A 19,250-nucleotide genomic window follows, 5' to 3' on the forward strand; every position below is an offset into this window, starting at 1 on the left:
CCCATGTGTCTTGGTGTCATTGTAAAAGGTTGTTGATTTGCTTCTGAATTTCCTACAAAGACTGATGCTAGAATGAATATTGTTACCATGTGAGGGATCTCTGCTACTCAAAATATGTGGGAAACACTCTTTTGTCAAGTCTCTTGACTAACAGTTACTCCATAGTATTTTTTAAAGAACCTAATAAAAGAATTATGTTTTTAAATATTGCTTTTTGATTTATGGTACAAACTGAAAGTTTTAAAGCAATAGTTTATTTTGAAATATGTGTGGCAGGCTTGTCCAACCTGCAGCCCATGGGCTGCACACTGCCCAGGATGGCTTTGAATGCAGCCAAACACAAATTTGTAAACTTTCTTAAAACATTATGAGATTTTTTTAAGCTCATCAGCTATTGTTAGTGTTACAATTCTTCCAATATGGCCCAGAGAAGCCCAAAAATTGGACACCCCTGATGTAAGGGAGCTGAATTGCTTTAGAGCTTAAAACTTGTTTTAAATACTTAAATTAGCCTTCATGAATTTAATTTGTAATGTGTCCAACCAAAGTATTTAGAGTTAGGTACTACTGTTTTTTTATGTGTTGAGTTTATTTTTTTTCTTTTGCAGATGGTGATGCCCAGTCACTTAAGGAACATCTTATTGATGAATTGGATTACATACTGTTGCCAACTGAAGGTTGGAATAAACTTGTCAGCTGGTACACATTGATGGAAGGTCAAGAGCCAATAGCACGAAAGGTACATTTTAATAATAACTGACTATAAATATTATTTTTCTTGATTAGTTCACATTTTATTATTAATTCAATAAATTGTGAAGTTTTATTACTTATCTTAGAGAAAAAGCCAGCAAAATTACCGTACACTGTGTTACAATAATGGCAAGTAACATGTTAAGAGGGTCTACTTATGCTAGCCACTATTGTAAGTATGTATTATTGATTAATCCTCTATATAGAGAGAAGACTCTATAAGGTAAGTAGTAGGAAATGAGGATAAAAAGTTAGGATCTAGTTATTTTAGAAAGTCATATCAGGATACAGACTTTGGCAACCTGATCCTGTTTTCTGTGCTGCACTGTTTTTGATAAAACAATTCGAAAACAATGAAGAAACTAAAAGTTGAAGCAATGTTTTTTGGAACATAAAGATTTTTTAAACTTGAAAATGTAGATTTTTTTCCATATCCTTTAACATTTTAAAATTGTAGTCTAGAAACATTAAGAATAACCAATTTCCTTTTTTTAGGGAACTAAAAAGCAATAAGTAAGGGTGTTGCTATAGTAGAATACCAAATATGCAAGGTAAATGAGTGAACCTTACACATATATTTGATCATTTATTGTGGGAGGAGTGGGAGGCTGAGAAGGGACCAAAATCTCTTGGCATAATTTTGTGCCTGGTTTGGGTCCCCCAACCCTCCCCCCATCCCCTGCCACATAGAAACAATTAAAAAGTTGGATTAGGTAACATAAGTGTAAAAAAACCTCTACTAGACCTAACTATATTTGAATTTATTTGGAATTGATGCTACAGAGTTACCATGTTAACAATTTGTATTTGTCTATCTATGGTTTTAGGTATATTAGAAGCTAACCTTGGATCTTATTTTCTGAATAGATCTTGAATGTACCCTTTATTTATTTTTGTTTAGTTTTATTCCTTAGTTTCACTCAGCCACTTCGAAATTAGAATTTCTCTCTTGTAGGAATGCCAGCCTTATAGATCTGTGAAATGATCTAGTTGCTTTATCTATAGTTGCTGGAGAATTGAGTGTTTTGATCAAAGGTAGCCTATTTAGCTGTAAAACTGTCTAGAATTATTTCATTTCTAGGATAAAGGAAAATTTGTGCCCAAAATATCTCTAAAGGTATTAAACTGTATTCCTTTAATCTTAATGATACACTTTTTTTTCTTATAAATGTAGCACGTTATACACTGGCAGTCTGCAGTATGATAAACAGATCAACTACCAACTTCATTGCCATTACTCTTTGAAATAGTCCTCATTGAGAGTTCTTGAAACCTGTGTCTAATAACAAAGTAAAATATAATCAAAAATTTCACACAAGTAGAAAGAAAAAACATTGACAAATCTCTTGGGAGACCACATACTTATTTTTAACAAAATGAATGAAATATATTCAACCTGTAAAATAGTTTGCAAATGTTCATGTGCTACATTACATTGCCTGGAGTTCTTATTACAGATGCAATTTCCTACAACATTAAATCTGCAGTAAAATTTAATTAATCACAGTTAAATTTGGGAATTTCATTTGCATTTTCACTGTGCCCCACATGACTGATGCAGGTGGAACTCAAAGAAGTAAATAGACCAGCTTATAGTGTCTGAAGCCCAACTTTGAATGTTACCCATCTCTGGTTGCATTAAAGAATCTAGGATTGGTGGTTCCCCTGGCTATAATGCAGAAACCAAGTTTCTGCATTATACCTCAAAGATCTCTATAATCTTTATAGAGATCTTTATACCTCAAAGATCTCTAAAATGCGTCATTTATAGTGTCAACACTCAAAGAATGGATGAAAAGAAAGCAGGGATATAAGCAGAAAATACAATGGTATCAAAATCCAAGAGAAACAGCAGACCATAGAAACAGACCCATAAGAAACCCAGGTAATTGAGTTATTAGATTTTAGAATAGTGGGCTTATTATGCTAAAAAAAAAAAAAAAAAAAAAAAAAGGCAGATGAGTAGTAGGGCAAAACTATTAAAGAAGAAGCAAATAGAATTCTAAAACTAATAATATGGAAATTTTATGGGTTTCATGTTTGGGAATAAAATTATTAGACCAAACAGAACTGAAGAGAAAATTTGTAAACTAAATGATTTGTCAATAGAAAATATAGAGTCTAAAGCTTGGAGAGACAAAAGAATAGAAAATACAGAAAAAAGCTAAGGCATAAATAGAATGCAGTAAGTTTAACATACATACATATAGTTGGAATCTTGGAGAGGAAAGAAAGAGTGGGTAGAACTAATACTAAAGGAGGTAATAGCTGAGAATTTTCCCAAGCTGAGAAAGGTGTCATGCTTTAAATTAAAGAAATGCTATGAATCCCAAACTGAAATAATACAAACAAAACTGTACCTAGTACAAATGTTGAAAAGCAAAGGCAAAAAAATTTCTAATAATAGCCAGAGAAAAAGACATGTTATCTTCAAAATAAGGATAAGACAAAATAATGATTTCTCGAGAAACCATGGAAGCCAGAAAACAATAGACTTTGATATGTTAAAAGAAAATAACTGCCAATATAGGATTCTGTGACTAAGAAAATAATCCTTCAGGGATGAAGGTGAAAAAAGCTATTTTCAAATAAAAACTAATAGAATTTGCTACCTGCAGACGTGTATTAAAGGCACTACAAAATAATCTTAAGAATGGAAGGAAAATTATTCCAGATGAAAGCTTGGAGATGCAGGAAAACAGTGTAGACTGACAAAATGTAAATGTTGTGAGTAAGTCTGAAGATGGACTGTTGAAAACATTAATAATAATTTTTATGGAGTTGAAAATGTGTATAGAATTAACTACACAATAGTGTTAGCATGTAAGTTAAGATAATATTCTCCACTATGTTCCCCAGTGATCCCCAACTCCTCATATCCATATTCTTGGGCACTCCTCTTCCATGTTGTACTGAGGTTGGTCTGTGTGGCCAATAGCATATAGCAGTACTCACGGTACATCACTTTCGAGATTAGGTTATAAAAAAACACCGCGGCTTACATCTTGGGTGCACACGCACTCTAGCTGTCTCTCTTTCTCATTTCTCACTCGGGGAATTCAACTGCATATGGCGAGGACACTCAGGCAGCCTATGGAGAGGCCCACATGGTGAGGAACTGAGATCTCTGGCCAATAGAGAGGAACGGAGGCCTGCAACAACCATGTGAGTGACCTTGGAAGTGGATCCTTTAGTTCTAGTTTAGCTTTCAGATGATTGAAACCCCAGCCATACCTTGAGAGCAACCTCATGAGAAACTCTACACCAAATCAACCCAGTTAAGCTGCTCCCAGATTCTTGACCCTCAGAAACATTGTGAGATAATGTTTGCTGTGTTAAGCTGGTAAATTTTGGGGTAATTTATTATGCAGCAATAGATAACTAATATTAATCTTGGTACCTGTAAATAGGTGCTGATATGAAAACTTGAAATGTGGCATGGCTTTGGAGCTGACAGTGAATAGAAGTTGTCAGAACTTTAGGAGTATCAATGAAAGCTTAAAGGACCTTAAACAAACTGTTAGTAGATTACTAGACTTTGAGATAGCTGCCAGTGAGAACTTAAAGTGAGGAAGGTCTTACTGGAAACTGGTAGAAAGTGGTCTTTGTTATACAATGGTAGAGTAAGTTTAGCAACATGTTGCCTGCAGTAAACTGAAAGGTTAAAGATAGTATTTAATGAAATTAGAGGTCTGCCAAAGTGTTAAAAGTACTGCCTAGTTTCTTTTTGTGTTGGTTATAGTCAGATGTGAGAGAAGAGAAATACACTAAAGAAAGGATTGTTCAATAAAACAGAGCCAATATTTACTAGTTTTGAAGATTCCTAGTCCCTCCAGATGGCAAACGATGCTAATACTAAGAAGTGTTTCTGAGCAAAGATAAAACTCAGAGTATTCTCAGAAAAAAGTATGATCAAATCTGGCAGCCAAGGTTGTGACTGTAAGTTACCTCAGAAAAATCGAAGGTCATGCCTCACAGTACCATTCAGACAAAAGGCCCTATAAAGCATTTAAGGGTTAACTTAGAGGTTGTCCTGTCAGTAGTAATATTAATTAATATTAAGGATGTCTTCTCAATATGTGGCTTCTAAGAACAGGAGGGCTTCAAGAAGCTTACGGGCAACACCTTAGCTTTCTCAGCATAAAGCCAAAGTAGAGAGGACTTACCCTACAGAACATTTGTGGATATGGCTTTTGTCTAATGGAATGAACTCCAGTAAGATCCAGTGGAGACCTACATTGCTTTCAAATTACCTCGCAGAACCACTGCCATTTTGGACTGCAGAGACAGTATCAAATGAAAGATGCCTTTGACCTCCCAGACTCCAATAAGTAGGAATCAGGCTGAAAATTTACTTAACTTCAAGCATGTGCTAATGCATGAAAAAAGGATGACTCAGAGAACGGAACCAAATGTTAGATAGAATAATTTTCAGGCAAGAGTAGAACTGAGTTCCAGTCAAGGAATTTCTAGTATTTGTCCAGGTAGATTTCATAATTGCTATGGACCATTGATTCCTTTGTACCTCCTATTTCCCCTCTTATAAAACAGAAATATTTAAAAGGCTATGTTCTGTGTGCTTCATCATTTTATTTTGGGTGTATGGGGGGCAGAAAACTTGTCTCTTAGTTCACAGGCCTGTAGATAAGAGGCACTACAGTAGTCCCCCTTATCTATGGTTTTGCTTTCCATGATTTCAGTTACCTGCAGGCAACCATGGTCCAAAAATATTAAGTGGGAAATTCTGGAAATAAACAATTCATGAGTTTTAAATTGTGCACCATTCTGAGTAACATGATGCCATCCCACTCCATGTCCTCCCCATGGACAGTATACATTACCTTCCCGTTTGTCACTTAGTAGCCATCTTGGTTATCAATCTACTGTCACAGTGCTTTGTTGAAGGGCATTAGTAGCATAATGCAGTGTTACAGTGTACATCATTCACTTCACCTCTTCTCATCAGGTAGACATTTAATCATCTCATATCATTACAAGAAAAAGGGTGAGTACAATATGATAAGCTACCTTGAGAGACCACATACACATAACCTTTATTATAGTATATTCTAATTGTTCTATTATTAGCTATTGTTAATCTCTTACTGTGCGTAATTAATAAATTAAACTTTGTCATAGGTATGTATGTTTGTAAAGGAAAAAACTTAGTGAATATAGGGATTAGTGTGCTATTTGTAGTTTCAGGCATCCACTAGGGGTCTCGGAATATATGTCTTCAAAGGCTTATAGAAAATTTATAATTTGTCAGTTATAGATGACAAATTTCCGAACTCCAGGTTGCTAAAATGAATTGAGACTAGTCGGGGCCTTTGGAAGAGCTGAGTGTATTTTGTATTTTGGGGAAAGGAACTGTGAATCATTGGGGGCCAGGGGGTAGACTGCGGTAGCCAGCCTCAAAGATGCTCCTCAGTGATTGTGACCTCTTAGACTCCATAGTCTTGTATAATCCTTTCCCACATTGTATGACAATTGGTCTGTGCAGTCAGTAGCATGTGGCAGAAGTGGTGGTATGTCACTTCTGAGATTAGTCCTTAATGGATGCCGGTACTTCTATTGGGAGTGCACATACCTCCCTCATCCCCTCCCCTCGGATCACTCACTCTGGGTGAAGCCATAACTTTGCCTTTAACTTACCCTATAGAGAGACTCACATAATGAGGGACAGAGGCTGCCAACAGCTACATGAGTGAGCTTGTAATTAAGATTTGAACATGATTAACCACCATAACCTAATTGACATGTACGTTGTACTTAGTCATTGCAGAATACACATTTCTATTAAGTGGAATTTTTAAGCAAAATTGACCATATTCTGGGTTATCAAAATTCCAGTAAACTTCAAATGATAGAAATTGTTCACTGTATTTTCTGTCATTAGTGGGATTAAGCTAGAATCAGTAACAAAGAGATAACCTGATTATCCCCCAACTATCTAGAAATGGAAAAATATACTTTTAAGTAATCCTTGAGACAAAGAGAAGAATGAAAGTTAGACATATTTTAAACTGAATAATAATTAAAATACAACTTAAAAGATTGGCTGAAGTCATTCTCAGAAGGAATTTTATAGCTTCAGTGCAAATACTGGAAAAGAAAGTGAAAATCTGTTGTCTTAACAAGAAAAGGAAATTGAACTTAAGAAGAAACATTATAAAGTAGACATTAACAAAATAGAAAACAAACCTACATTAAATGAAGAAAATTCAGTCATTGTAGAGAGCAGTGAAATTAGACCAGTAAAATAAAGATGAGTCCTGGCAGAATTGTTTAAGAATGAAAAGAGAGTAGGCACAAGTAACCTATATTGCAAATGAAAAAGGAAACATCATAGCAGAGTCTCTAAAGACTTTTTTAAAAAGATTATGTTTTGAACAGTTTTATGTAAATTTGAAAATTTAGACAAATTGGATAATTTCTAGACAAACAAAACTTTAAAATGTCAATACAGTAAGAAATAGGAAACTCGAATTCACCTATATGATTAAAGAAATTGAGTCATTGAAAACCTTCCCACAAAGAAAGCTTCAGGCCAAGAAAGCTTTACCAGTGTATTCTACCAAATATTTAGGGAAGCCATAAACCAATACCATACAGATTCTTTCTGAGAATAGAAGAAGCAGTATTCCCCAACTTATTTTATAAGGCTAGCATAAACATGACATAAAACCTGAAGGACATTACAAGAAAGAAAAATTACAGGCTGGTCTCACTCATGAACATAGATGCTTAAGTCCTAAACACAATGTTAGCAAGACAAATCCAGCATTATGTAAAAAGGACAAAAATGACCAAGGTAGATATTTTTCAAAGAATACAATTTTAAATTTGAAAAGCATTCATAATTTTAGCAGAATAAAGAAGAAAAATGATCTCAATCGATGTACAAAGAACATTTGATGCTTAACATCCATGTATGATCTTAAAAACTCCTAGAAAACTAGGAATAGAAATCGCCTGTAAATATTATACTTATTGGTAAAATATTAAAAGTTCCTCCCAAGTCAAGAATAACTGTGTTAGAAATCTTGGCCAGTATGGTAATGTAGTAAAAAGAACTAAAAGAGTGAACCTTGTAAAAGAGGACATAAGACTGTCAGTGTTTTTAGAAGGCATGATTCTGCAGGTTTAAAATTCCAAAAATATGTACTGGTAAACAATTAGAATTAACAGGTAAATTTAACAGGTTGCCTGATATAAGGGCAGTATAGGGAAACCAGTTTTTTATTGGCAACAAATAAAGTTTATCTTTATTTGTACAAATTTGTGGTGTACATGAGAAAATTTGTTACATATGTATAAGTAGTGATGAAGTCAGGGTATTTTGGGTGTCCTTCACCCAAATTCAATACATTTTTGTTAAGTATAGTCACCCTGCTCTGCTATCAAACATTGAATTTATTCCATCTTACTGTATGTTTGTACTTTTAAGCCAGTTCCCTTCATCCTTCCCTGCTCCCTTCCTTATCCTTCCCAGTGTCTGCTATCTGTCTTTCCACTCTTTACTTCATGTGATCAAACTTTTTAGCTTCCACATATAAGTAAGAACATACTATATTTGTCATTTTGTCCCTGGCTTATTTCACTTAATATAACGACCTCCAGCTTCATCCATGTTGCTGCAAAAGACATGATTTCATTCTTTGTAATGGTGGAATAGCACTCCATTGTTTATATATATATACAATATTTATCCATTCATCCATTGATGAGCACCTAGGTTGGTTCCATATCTTGCTATTGTAGATAGTGCTACAATAAACATGTGAGTGCAGGTGTCCCTTTCATATACTGACTTCTTTTCCTTTGGGTAGATATGCAGTAGTAGGATTGCTGGATTCAATGGTAATTCTGTTTTTAGATTTTTGAGAAATCTCCACACTGTTTTCTGTAGTGGCTGTACTAGTTTACATTCCCATCAACAGTGTATAAGTGTTCCCTTTTCTCCACATCTTTGCTAACATCTGTTGTCTGTTGTCTTTTTAATAATAACCATTATGGCTTGGTTAAGGTGATATCTCATTGTGGTTTCGATTTGCATTTCTCTGATGATTAGTGATGTTGAACATTTTTATATACCTGTTGGCCGTTCATTTGTCTTTTGAGAAATGTCTATTCATGTCCTTTGCCCACTTTTAAATGGGATTGGTTTTTACCTGTTGAGTTGTTGAGTCCTTGTATATTCTGGATATTAGTCCTCTGTTGGATGAATAGCTTATAAATATCTTCTACCCTTCAACAGGTTGTCTCTTAATAAAGTTGAATTTTAAAATAACATTTACAGGTCAAAATACTTAGGAATAAACCTAGTAAGAACTATGTTTTTCTATACTGAAAATTGTAAAACATTACTGGGTAAAATTAAAGAAGACTTAATGAATTAATGGATCTAGCCTGAAGGTCTAGAGGCTGAAGATGTAGGAGAAGGAGTAAGTCACTAACGTTTTTCTGTAAAGGGCCAGATAGTAAATATTTTTAGCTTTATGCGCCCTTTAGTTTCTTTTGAAATGACTAAACTTTGCTGATTTAGGCATAAAAGCAGCCCTAGATAATTAATAATTGGGTATGAAAGTAGCCGTAGACATAAATGAATGGGTATTGCTGTGTTCCAGTAAAGCGCTATATACAAGAATAGATGATGGGTAGATTTAGCCATCTAAACCTAAGTTTAGCCAAACTTAGTTCATAAGTTTGCCCATCACTGGATCTAGGCATTGGCTTTAATGTCTACCAGCATCACAAAAAAAGGAGCAACTAGATATTTGCATCCTGTTTAGAGTGAGTGTATGTCACCATCTATGAGGTGGTCTAAACTAAAAATTACAAGAATAGGAAAGATGGAGAACTTCTAGGTTAAAAGACACTTAAGAGACAAATTAGTCTATTGCAATATATGGACCTTATTTGGATCCTGATTCAAACAATACATTAAAAATGAGACAGAAGGAAAAATTTGACTTTTGACTGGATATTTGATATTAATTGATTAGTTTTAATTTTTTAGGTGTGATGATGGTATTGTGGTTATGTTTGAGTCTTTGTTTCTGAATATTCTAAAGTATTTGTGGATGGAAAATCACATATATAGGATTTGTTTCTTACACATTAAGAACTATGATGTCATAGTTTTGTTGTATTTATCTACTTCTCTGTCTTCACCGTTATCTGTTCTCACTCAGACTCCAGGATCTAGGTTTAATTTATCTGCACCAAATGTAGGTACTCAATAAATGCTTTTAAAATGAATGAAGCTAGCTCCTACAAAAGAGTAAGTCAGTCTGTTAGAGGCCTGGTATTATGAAATTGTTTATATAGTACTAGATTTTTTTAGAAACTACTTTTATTTCTCTTCTCATTTCAGGGAGGGAGGCACTTGGAATGAAGGTAAAGTTTCTATGAAACTTTTCATACACAGATATAAAGGGTAGACTATATTAGGTTTATTTAATATGTTTAATGGCCTTGTAAAAAATGCTGTAAATATTCACAGCAAAAAATGAACATAGAAATTATTTATTTTAATCCTCTATAAACTTATATTTAGCTCAAATACTTAGTAAAGAGACTTTGCCTCATTATGGTTATAAATTAATGAAAATATGTTTACATATCCATAAGTCTTAAATTTTGGACAAGGAGCCAGATTTCATCATGTACTCACTTTTTATTTATGGTAATATAACAGTGTTATAATTCACTTAGAGTAAACATTGTAACTATCATCTATAATACTGAAACATAACTATCACTTCTGAATATCCCCCTTCCGATCTTATTTCAAATTTATATTTTAATAGTTATAATAATTAGGTAAATAAAACTATACTTTTTTTATAAGCTTGTTTCTTCCTGTTAGTCTTCATGACCATCATTTTCAATGCATACATTTTTAATTAAGGTAGGAAGGAGATTTTATGTAAACAAATATGAAGGAGATTATATAAGCAAATAATCTACATGTGACCATTATAACATTGATTCGTAAATGTGCTAATTATTTTTCTTTTTATGGTGCTGTTATTTTCAAACTTTAATAGTACATATAGTATGACCTTTTCATATAAAAATAGTTTGACAACAAACTCATATTTTTAAAAATGACACATTGTTAATACACTACTTTGGGAATTAGTAAAATAAATATAAATATAGTAGCAGTATTCTGAGTAGTGATGATGAAGGTTTTAGCAATGTAAAATGTAGGAGAGAAGAAAAAAATGTTGAGAAAAATTCTGAATCCCAGTAGTGTGGATTTTGAAATATTCTTGATATTTTGTTTTCATAGATCTCACAATAACTCTGACAATTAAGTCACCAGGTTCTTTCCAGGAAAATATCTATAGTATTATGAAAATGTATTTTCATTTTTAGAAAACTATGCCTATTTAGAAAGTGTATACCTCAATATAAATCATAATGGGGGGGTTGTTTTTTAACCATACTTATTCCTTTTCCTGCTTTGTGTTGGTCATTCCATTTTTCTTTTTCTTCCATAAAAATGAGGCCTGCAGTTTACCTTAGTTTTAGTTACTACCAGTGATTAGTAGCTACTTTAATGTAGTTTATTTTAGGATTTTACTCAGCTATTGAGCCCCAGAACAGAAATTACTGACTGATAAGAATATTTGATTCCTTGTTTCTCTACTTAAATATAACTACAAGTAATCTTATAAAATTAAATGTTACTACATTTGTAACCATGAAGTAAATCAGCCTAAGATGGTTGAAACAAATCTCAGTAGTTTAACATATTGGTTTTACAAAACAAATTACATTTATTAGCAGGAGAGCTACAGGCTGCTACCTGTTTAAAAAAATTGTAACAAGTATGATTAAGAAAATATATATGACAAAGTATCATAAAAATGTGTGTTGTATTAGATAGTAAATACTAGATGAACTGCATTTGAATTTTTTCCATTCAGTGAAAGACAAGTTTGTAAAGTCCTTTTCTGGATTGATGTAAGCTTGTGAGTATATCCAACGGTCATTTGGAGCCTCCCTTTTGCCGTATTTGTCTAATGGGTCACATATCAGGCCTATTACTATTTTCAGAAACAGTATTCATGACTGAAATCCTACAGTTAACCTTTAGAAGGTTAAAAGGAATTATACTTATTTAAAAGGTGACCTTAATATATACATATTTCCTTTTTATGCTTTATGGCTTGCATGCTTAACAGCTTTCTTTTAATTGTTATGTAGAATTACTAAGCGTGTAGTTAAAGGTCAAAGTCACTGTAGGGAAACTAACATATCAGTTACCTAGCCATAGCTGAATATTTTGGCAACAGTGATTTGGAGTTATCATTTTAATAGATATATTTTAACATAACAGTGATAATATAGCCATTAAGTTGAAATTGTATAAACAACTTTTTAAAGGTTTTCTGCTTGGGATCACTACTAAAAGCTAAGAAGTATGTTTGTATCTTCAATCAGAACTCTGTTTATTTGTATTATAATGTATAAACAGAGAACTTATGTATGTATTTGCACATAGTCATTTTGGGTAAGCTTTCTCATTATAAATACTGAATATTAATTATTTATGGTGTACTAGTGTATCTTCATAGATCAATAGAATGCCTTTCCAAACTGTCACTTAATGTTTTAAAATCATGATTATTTCTTTCTTTTATATATCAAAATTTCCAAAAAGGTTTCTTGCTTTTGAAGTTTTAACTATCCAATATCTTTTTTTATATATATTGACAGGCTTTAAGAGTGACTGGTTTTTCACTGGAGATCTGCAGTTTTCTAAAGTCTCTTTAAATGTATTGTTATTAGAGTGAAATATATTGATATAGGTGACACTGATTGGTTTTGTTTCATTATTTTAGGTGGTTGAACAGGGTATGTTTGTAAAGCACTGCAAAGTAGAAGTATATCTCACAGAATTGAAGCTTTGTGAAAATGGAAACATGAACAATGTTGTAACTCGAAGATTTAGCAAAGCTGACACAATAGGTAATGCAAGATCCTGTCTTGTTTTTAAACCATTGCTATTAGATATTTAATTAGAATTATCTTTGTATATGCTACTTGGATGATAACCATTTTAAGAATTTATATATATACATTCGATTTCCAGCTTTGATGCAATGTCTTAGAGTTAAATTATTTATTGTTTCTTGTATGCTTTTGCATTTATTAAATGAATTTTAACATTTGTGCCATTTTGCTTTTTTAAAAAACATCAAATAATTACTGTTTTTATTTAGCAACTGGTGTGTCATTTGTAACATAGACCTTTAAATAAAAACTTAATTAAAACTTGGTAAGGTAGCATGGAAAATGACAATTGGTTATTTCCTTTTTTCTCCTAGTTTATTCTTTGGTACTATAAATACAGTCAAGTAGCCAAGGCAGCAGGCTTAGCGTTATTTTGACACATTGATTTTTCAAATTAATGAGTAGCGTAAGCAGTTGTAAGTCAAATATAAGTGGACTTAATTCTCTCTATATATATTAAAATATATATAAATTGTTTTATTTATATTTAAAAGGCACATTTTTAATTTTAGGTAAAGAATAGATTGAATAAAATGTTTTTTAAAATAAATGATTTTGAATTTAATAAAAATTACATAGTTTTTGCTTCATAAAACTCAAAAATTTTTAAAGTATTTAATTTCAAATGAAGTTGTAAAACAAGATTAATGGTAATAACATTGATCTTAGAAAATACAAATGAACAGTGAAGAAGGACACATAACTTGTAGAACCCAGCATGGAAGAGAGATTAGCAAATTTATGAATTATAGCGTAGCATAAGATTTCCTTGTTGGAACCAGTCATTAAAGTAAATGAAAGTATTTCTGAATTTCATCAAGTGCATTTGGCTTTCCTTCACCACTTACCCACTTCACAGCAGGAAAATCCTTTTAACCCATATTTTTTATGAAATAGTAGCATTATTCAAGTACTCAGTGCTTGGTTAATCCTAATGTTTGCACCAAATAAAATACAGCATTATGTTATGAATCTTTATTCTCCCCTCTTCATTTAGCCAGAACATTTATAAGTTCGAGATTAAGTTTCAGTAAGCTCATAGTTGGCCAGATGCGGTGGCTCACACCTGTAGTCCCAGCACTTTGGGAGGCTCAGGCGGGTGGATTGCCTGAAGTGAGGAGTTCAAGACCAGCCTGGCCAACATGGTGAAACCCCATCTCTACTAAAAGTACAAAAATTAGCCAGGTGTAGTGGGCGTGCACCTGTAGTCCCAGCTACTTGGGAGGCTGAGGCAAAAAAAATTGCTTGAACCCAGGAGGTGGAGGTTGCAGTGGGCCAAAACTATACCTCTGTACTCTAGCCTAGCAACAGAGCGAGACTTCATCTCAAAAAAATAAAAATAAAAAGCTCATAGAGTCATCTTTCTAAAATGAATGCATAAAAGATAAGGAATTTCATATATAAGTTTTATTATAATTATTATTACAAATAAATTGCTTGACTTTTGAATTTCCAGATTTGTGGAATATATTCAGGAAAATAAGATATTTCTACATATTAAAAACAGTTTTCAACATATGAAAATTATTTTAATCATATGAATATGTACATGAGAAGAGTCTATAAATTTAACAAGGGTAGTCTGTTAAAAGTAATTCAGAGAGTCGTCTCTGAAGTTTATAGCCAATTGGAATATAAATGAGAAGCTACCTCTTAAAATGATGTTTTCTAGTTATTTTTAAAGTTTGCTATTTTCTTCTCTCCTTACCTCATTTTGATAGGAAAAGTATATATAAATATGAGACCATCAGAGATACTATTTTAGAACATTATTGTACTAAGTATTTTGAAACTCAGGAAGATCAGCAACTGATTTAATTTCTGAATTCAAAACAAGCATTATGGGTTCTCATGATAAGAACTGTGTAAGAATTTGTCACGAAGATACGTAATTTATAAAGGATCACTGCTTCAAAAAGTTTACAATCTAGCATAGATTTTAATCAACATAGATACTAATACTTTAAAATGCTAGATAAATTGGATATGTACTTTAACATTATATATGAACCCAATTTTTGCATAGCTATAATTTTTTACTGTATTAAATCATTGTTTTTCAAACTGGATTGTTGATATTTTGGTGGTTCATTAAACAGTTTTGGGAGTAAAGAAAATTGAATGAGAGATATTAGAATACAAAATATCAACATATATGTTTATGTCCTGGGTCACAATTTCTTACTATAGCTCTTAGTTTAAAAAGTTTGAAAGTTGTAATAGAATGAGTCTTCTTTTTAAGCAAAAAGGTTTGCAAAAATTAGTCAAGTCAGGAATTTTAGACACTTCATGGTTATGGTTATCATACAGGTTAACAGTTATTGAATATTTACTATGTTTTAAGCACTTTACAGGAATTTTCTTGTTTGAAGTTAAACAAGCAAGTATCTTCCTCTTATAGATAATGAAGCTGAGATTTAGAATCTACCTCAATTCACCCTGGTACCAAGTGGTAGAGCTAGTACTTTAACTTCGTAAGCAGAGCTCTTAAACCAGAGTCTCGTCTCTCAATTGCTGCCTTACACAATCTGTGTATGCTAAAGGAATATTCGTTTTGGAGATATTAACTGGGCTGATTTTGTTTTTTCTAAAGGAAGTGGGTTTTGAAACACAGAATTTACATAAGAAACTTAAGATGGATATGTATTTTTCCCTTATGGTCTTTTAAGAAATCTTGATTGAAAATGATTAAAATAGCTATGTATGTGAAATACAGCTGTATAAATTTTATAAACAGAATTAGGAAATATAAGTGTCTTTTCTCTTGTTACCAAATTAATAAAATATTCTGTTTTCAGCTAGTACTACCTACAATGATATATAGTAAAAATGATAGCAGGCCATAGGCCATATCTAAATGATTTACCTATCAGGGCCAAAATCTTCTGCCTTCAAATGTTTTCTGCCAAAATTGATATATTTGAGCATTGAGCATGTTTAAGTAAGATAGATAAAATAATAGTTTTATTTTCCTTTAAGATTAACTACCAAAAACATAAAACTTCTTGAAAAATATGATTTAATTTCTATGACCTGTATTAATATTTTTTAATTTCTAATTTTTGTGAGTAACCTGTATTATTTTTCTACCTCTGTGTGCTTTTCATTAACTGGCTAGTACAGTTGAATTAATATGTGGAAAAATTGACCATTCTCAACTTCAGTGATCTCAACCTCAGCCAAGCTCAGCCACCAATTATTATAGTTAAACCCTAGACTGTCGTTATCTGTAACTGCACTTGCCAGATCTCAATTTTAGCATCCTGCATTCTGGCCACCACTTTCTCTGCTCCCATTTTCTCTTGAGCCCACTACATTAGACATTGAAACCTACCACTCCGTTGGTACTACTACTGTCATAGTCTCTCATGACCTTGCCATTGACAAATCCAGTGGTAATATAGAAATCTTCCATTTTCCTGACCTGCCAGCAAAGTACAACACAGATAAACTACTTTTCCATCTAGAAGCACTTTCTCTTCATGTGGCTTCCTGGGCACAGTTTCTCACTGGCTGCATCTTGTTGGAGTCCTTTGTAAAACCTTCTTCATATTCTTTATCTCAAAATATCAGTGTCTCCATATTCTCCCAGCCCTCCTTTCCTTGGTGATTTCTTTTGTTCTCCTGGCTTTAAATATTTTCCACGTGTTGATATCTTTTAAGTTGATAGGTCCTGCCCTGAAGTCTCCCATAATTCCAGTTTGAACTGTCCCATATCTTCATTTGTATGTCTGACAGGCTTCTCAAGAAGACTATCAGGTATAAAACTAAGCTCCCTTTCCCAAAAAACCTAAGTCTCTGTCATTCTTCCTTATCTCCATAATTCCCACTTTTGCTCTTCCAATTGCTTAGGCCAAAAATCATTTCTGATTATTTTATTTCTCACCCTTCATGTAATCTAGCAGCATATCTTCTTAGCAATTCCTTCAGAATTTATTCTCAGTCAGACCACTTAACACTGATTCCATTGCTACCACTTTGGTTAGGATTGTTGCAGTAGCCTAGTTTCCCACTTTTGACCTTGAATTAGTCCATTCTCGCACTGCTATAAAGAACTACTGGAGATTGGGTAATTTATGAAGAAAAGAGGTTTAATTGACTCACAGTTCCATAGGCCGTACGGGAAGCATGGCTAGAAGGCCTCAGGAAACTTAACAGTCATGGTGGAAGGCAAAGGGGAAGCAACCACATCTTACCATGGTATAGCAAGAGTGATAGAGCAAAGGGGGAAGTGCTACACACTTTCAAACAACCAGATCACGTGAGAACTCACTCACTGTCATGGGAACAGCAAGGGGGAAATCTGCCCGCATGATCCAGTCATCTCCCACCAGGTGCCTCCTCAAACACTGGGGATTACAATTCGGCATGAGATTTGGGTGGGGACACAGAGCCAAACCTTATCAGACCTTCTGCAGTGTTCTTCACTACCAGCAAAAGTGAACATTTAAAATGTCAGTCATATCATGCCACTTCTCTTTCCAACTCCTCAATAGCTTCCTCTTTTGCTCAGATTAAAATATAAATACTTTGATAGCTCACAGAAGGTGTATATAATCCTACAGAAGTACCTTTATAGTCTCATTTCTATCTCACTTATTCTGCTTCAGCCACATTGATGTACCAGGTTATTCTAAAACATGCCAAGCACATTTGCACCTCAAGGCTTTGCGTTACTACCCCTACGCCTGTAATGTTCCCACATATGTAAATTAGATCGCAAAACTCAGTGAAGAGGAAATTTCCACGTTTGTTTATAACATGTTATGTACACAGATGCCTGTATTAATAGAAAAAACATCCAGAAGAAATATCAGAATGTCAACAGTGGTTATATCTAGGTAGACATTTTATTTATATATGTCAGTATTTTTGGTATTTTTGCCAAGAGCAAAAATTATGTCTGCCCTCAGGAAACATTTATTCATTTTTATAGAAAGATTAAAACAGCTCCCTTCCTTGGCTTCTTCCTTTATCCTCTTTCTAGGTAATGTTTTGTTTCTTGATCTTGGTGCAATTTACATGGGTGTGTCCACTTTGGAAATTTATCACAAGATACTGATGATTAGTGCATGTTTCTGTATACATGTTCACTTTAATAAAAAGAACGAAAAGAAAAAAATAGAACCCTGCCAAAGTAGAAGGCAGTACTGATAAGGCTTGGCTATGTGTTCCCACCCAAATCTCATGTCAAATTGTAATCCCCCATGTGTTGGAGGAGGTGCCTGCTGGGAGGTGTTTAGATCGTAGAGGCAGATTTCCCCCTTGCTGTTCTTGTGATAGTGAATGAGTTCTCATGTGATACGATTGTTTGTGTGTAGCACTTCCCCCTTCGCACTCTATCCTGCTCCTCCATGATAAGATGTGCTTGCTTCCCCTTCGCTTTCCACCATGATGGTAATTTTCCTGAGGCCTCCTAGCCCTGCTTCTTGTATAGCCCATGGAATTGTAAGTCAATTAAACCTCTTTTCTTCATAAGTTACCCAGTCTCAAGTAGTTCTTTATAGCAGTGTGAGAACAGACTAATACAGGTACTAACAGTATATTTATTTTATGTAATTATTTAAATATTCTGGGTGATTTGCTTTAAGTTTTGAGATAATGCTGTTGATATTTTGAATTAGTGCCTTTTTTTCCTACTGATTTAATGCCCTTATCAAAACCTCACTGACTACAAGACTATTACAAAACATTAGCTGCGAAGTAGATAGTATTATTGGACTAAATTATGTAGGATAGATATAGGTTTTCATATTTCTTTGGAGAACATATATTATTAAGTTTAATATTTTATAATTTTTTTCAAAACTAACCAACTATTCTAAAATTTAAAAGTATTCTGTATTCATATATCATAAAATATTTTGATTACTATTTTCTTGAGTTGGTTAGGCAAGTTATTGACCAGAACTAGATGAAATTTCAGTAAATTGATTTAGAAATCAGAAAAAGACATGGCTTTACCTTGAAAATACTAAATTTTGGTGAATACAGACATCCCTTCAAACAAGGCACTTTCTTTTTTACTGTGTCCATATATTCTAGTTAGCTGTTCAGTTTAATATAAACTATTTTTAAATTGCTTATGTGATACTTAAAAAATTTTGCATCTGTAATGTCTCTTAATCATACTTTAATTTCTAATTCCTACATCTCCTCAGAAAATATTTGAATTATAGTATGTTAAAAGTTAAAGTTTATCCTGTGTAGCATAAATTGTATTTTAGTGTTAGGTGATTGAACTCTTACCTTTTGAGATTTTAAATTCCCCAAGTAATTTGTTGGAGTACAAATACCATTTTTTCCGTAGAAAGCACACTTGGTCTTAAAAACCCTTTTGTTTGTTTGTGTTTTATAGATTTATTACATATTTAGTCTTGATTTTCTATTAGTATTTTAAAGAATTTTTGTGCTGGTAACATTTAGCTGTATGTGGTATATTTTGAAATACATACTATATTTAT

General features: G+C 33.1%; 1 protein-coding gene across 4 annotated transcripts in view; it reads left to right on the forward strand.

The window, feature by feature from the left end:
- The window catches only part of USP15 (ubiquitin specific peptidase 15), a 144,681-nt gene that overhangs the window by 42,117 nt on the left and 83,314 nt on the right, over positions 1–19,250 (forward strand). For 3 of the 4 annotated variants that reach the window (XM_054444090.2, XM_054444094.2, XM_054444091.2), the window contains exons 3-4: positions 609–739; positions 12,615–12,741. In XM_054444090.2, the coding sequence (XP_054300065.1) occupies positions 609–739; positions 12,615–12,741 (258 nt within the window). Of the gene's footprint in view, positions 1–608; positions 740–3,903; positions 3,919–12,614; positions 12,742–19,250 lie in introns of those variants that run through there. The other variant, XM_063646459.1, reaches the window with a different exon arrangement.

The sequence above is a fragment of the Pongo pygmaeus genome, chromosome 10 (genome assembly GCF_028885625.2).
Source record: "Pongo pygmaeus isolate AG05252 chromosome 10, NHGRI_mPonPyg2-v2.0_pri, whole genome shotgun sequence".
In the NCBI taxonomy this organism is placed as follows: domain Eukaryota; kingdom Metazoa; phylum Chordata; class Mammalia; order Primates; family Hominidae; genus Pongo; species Pongo pygmaeus.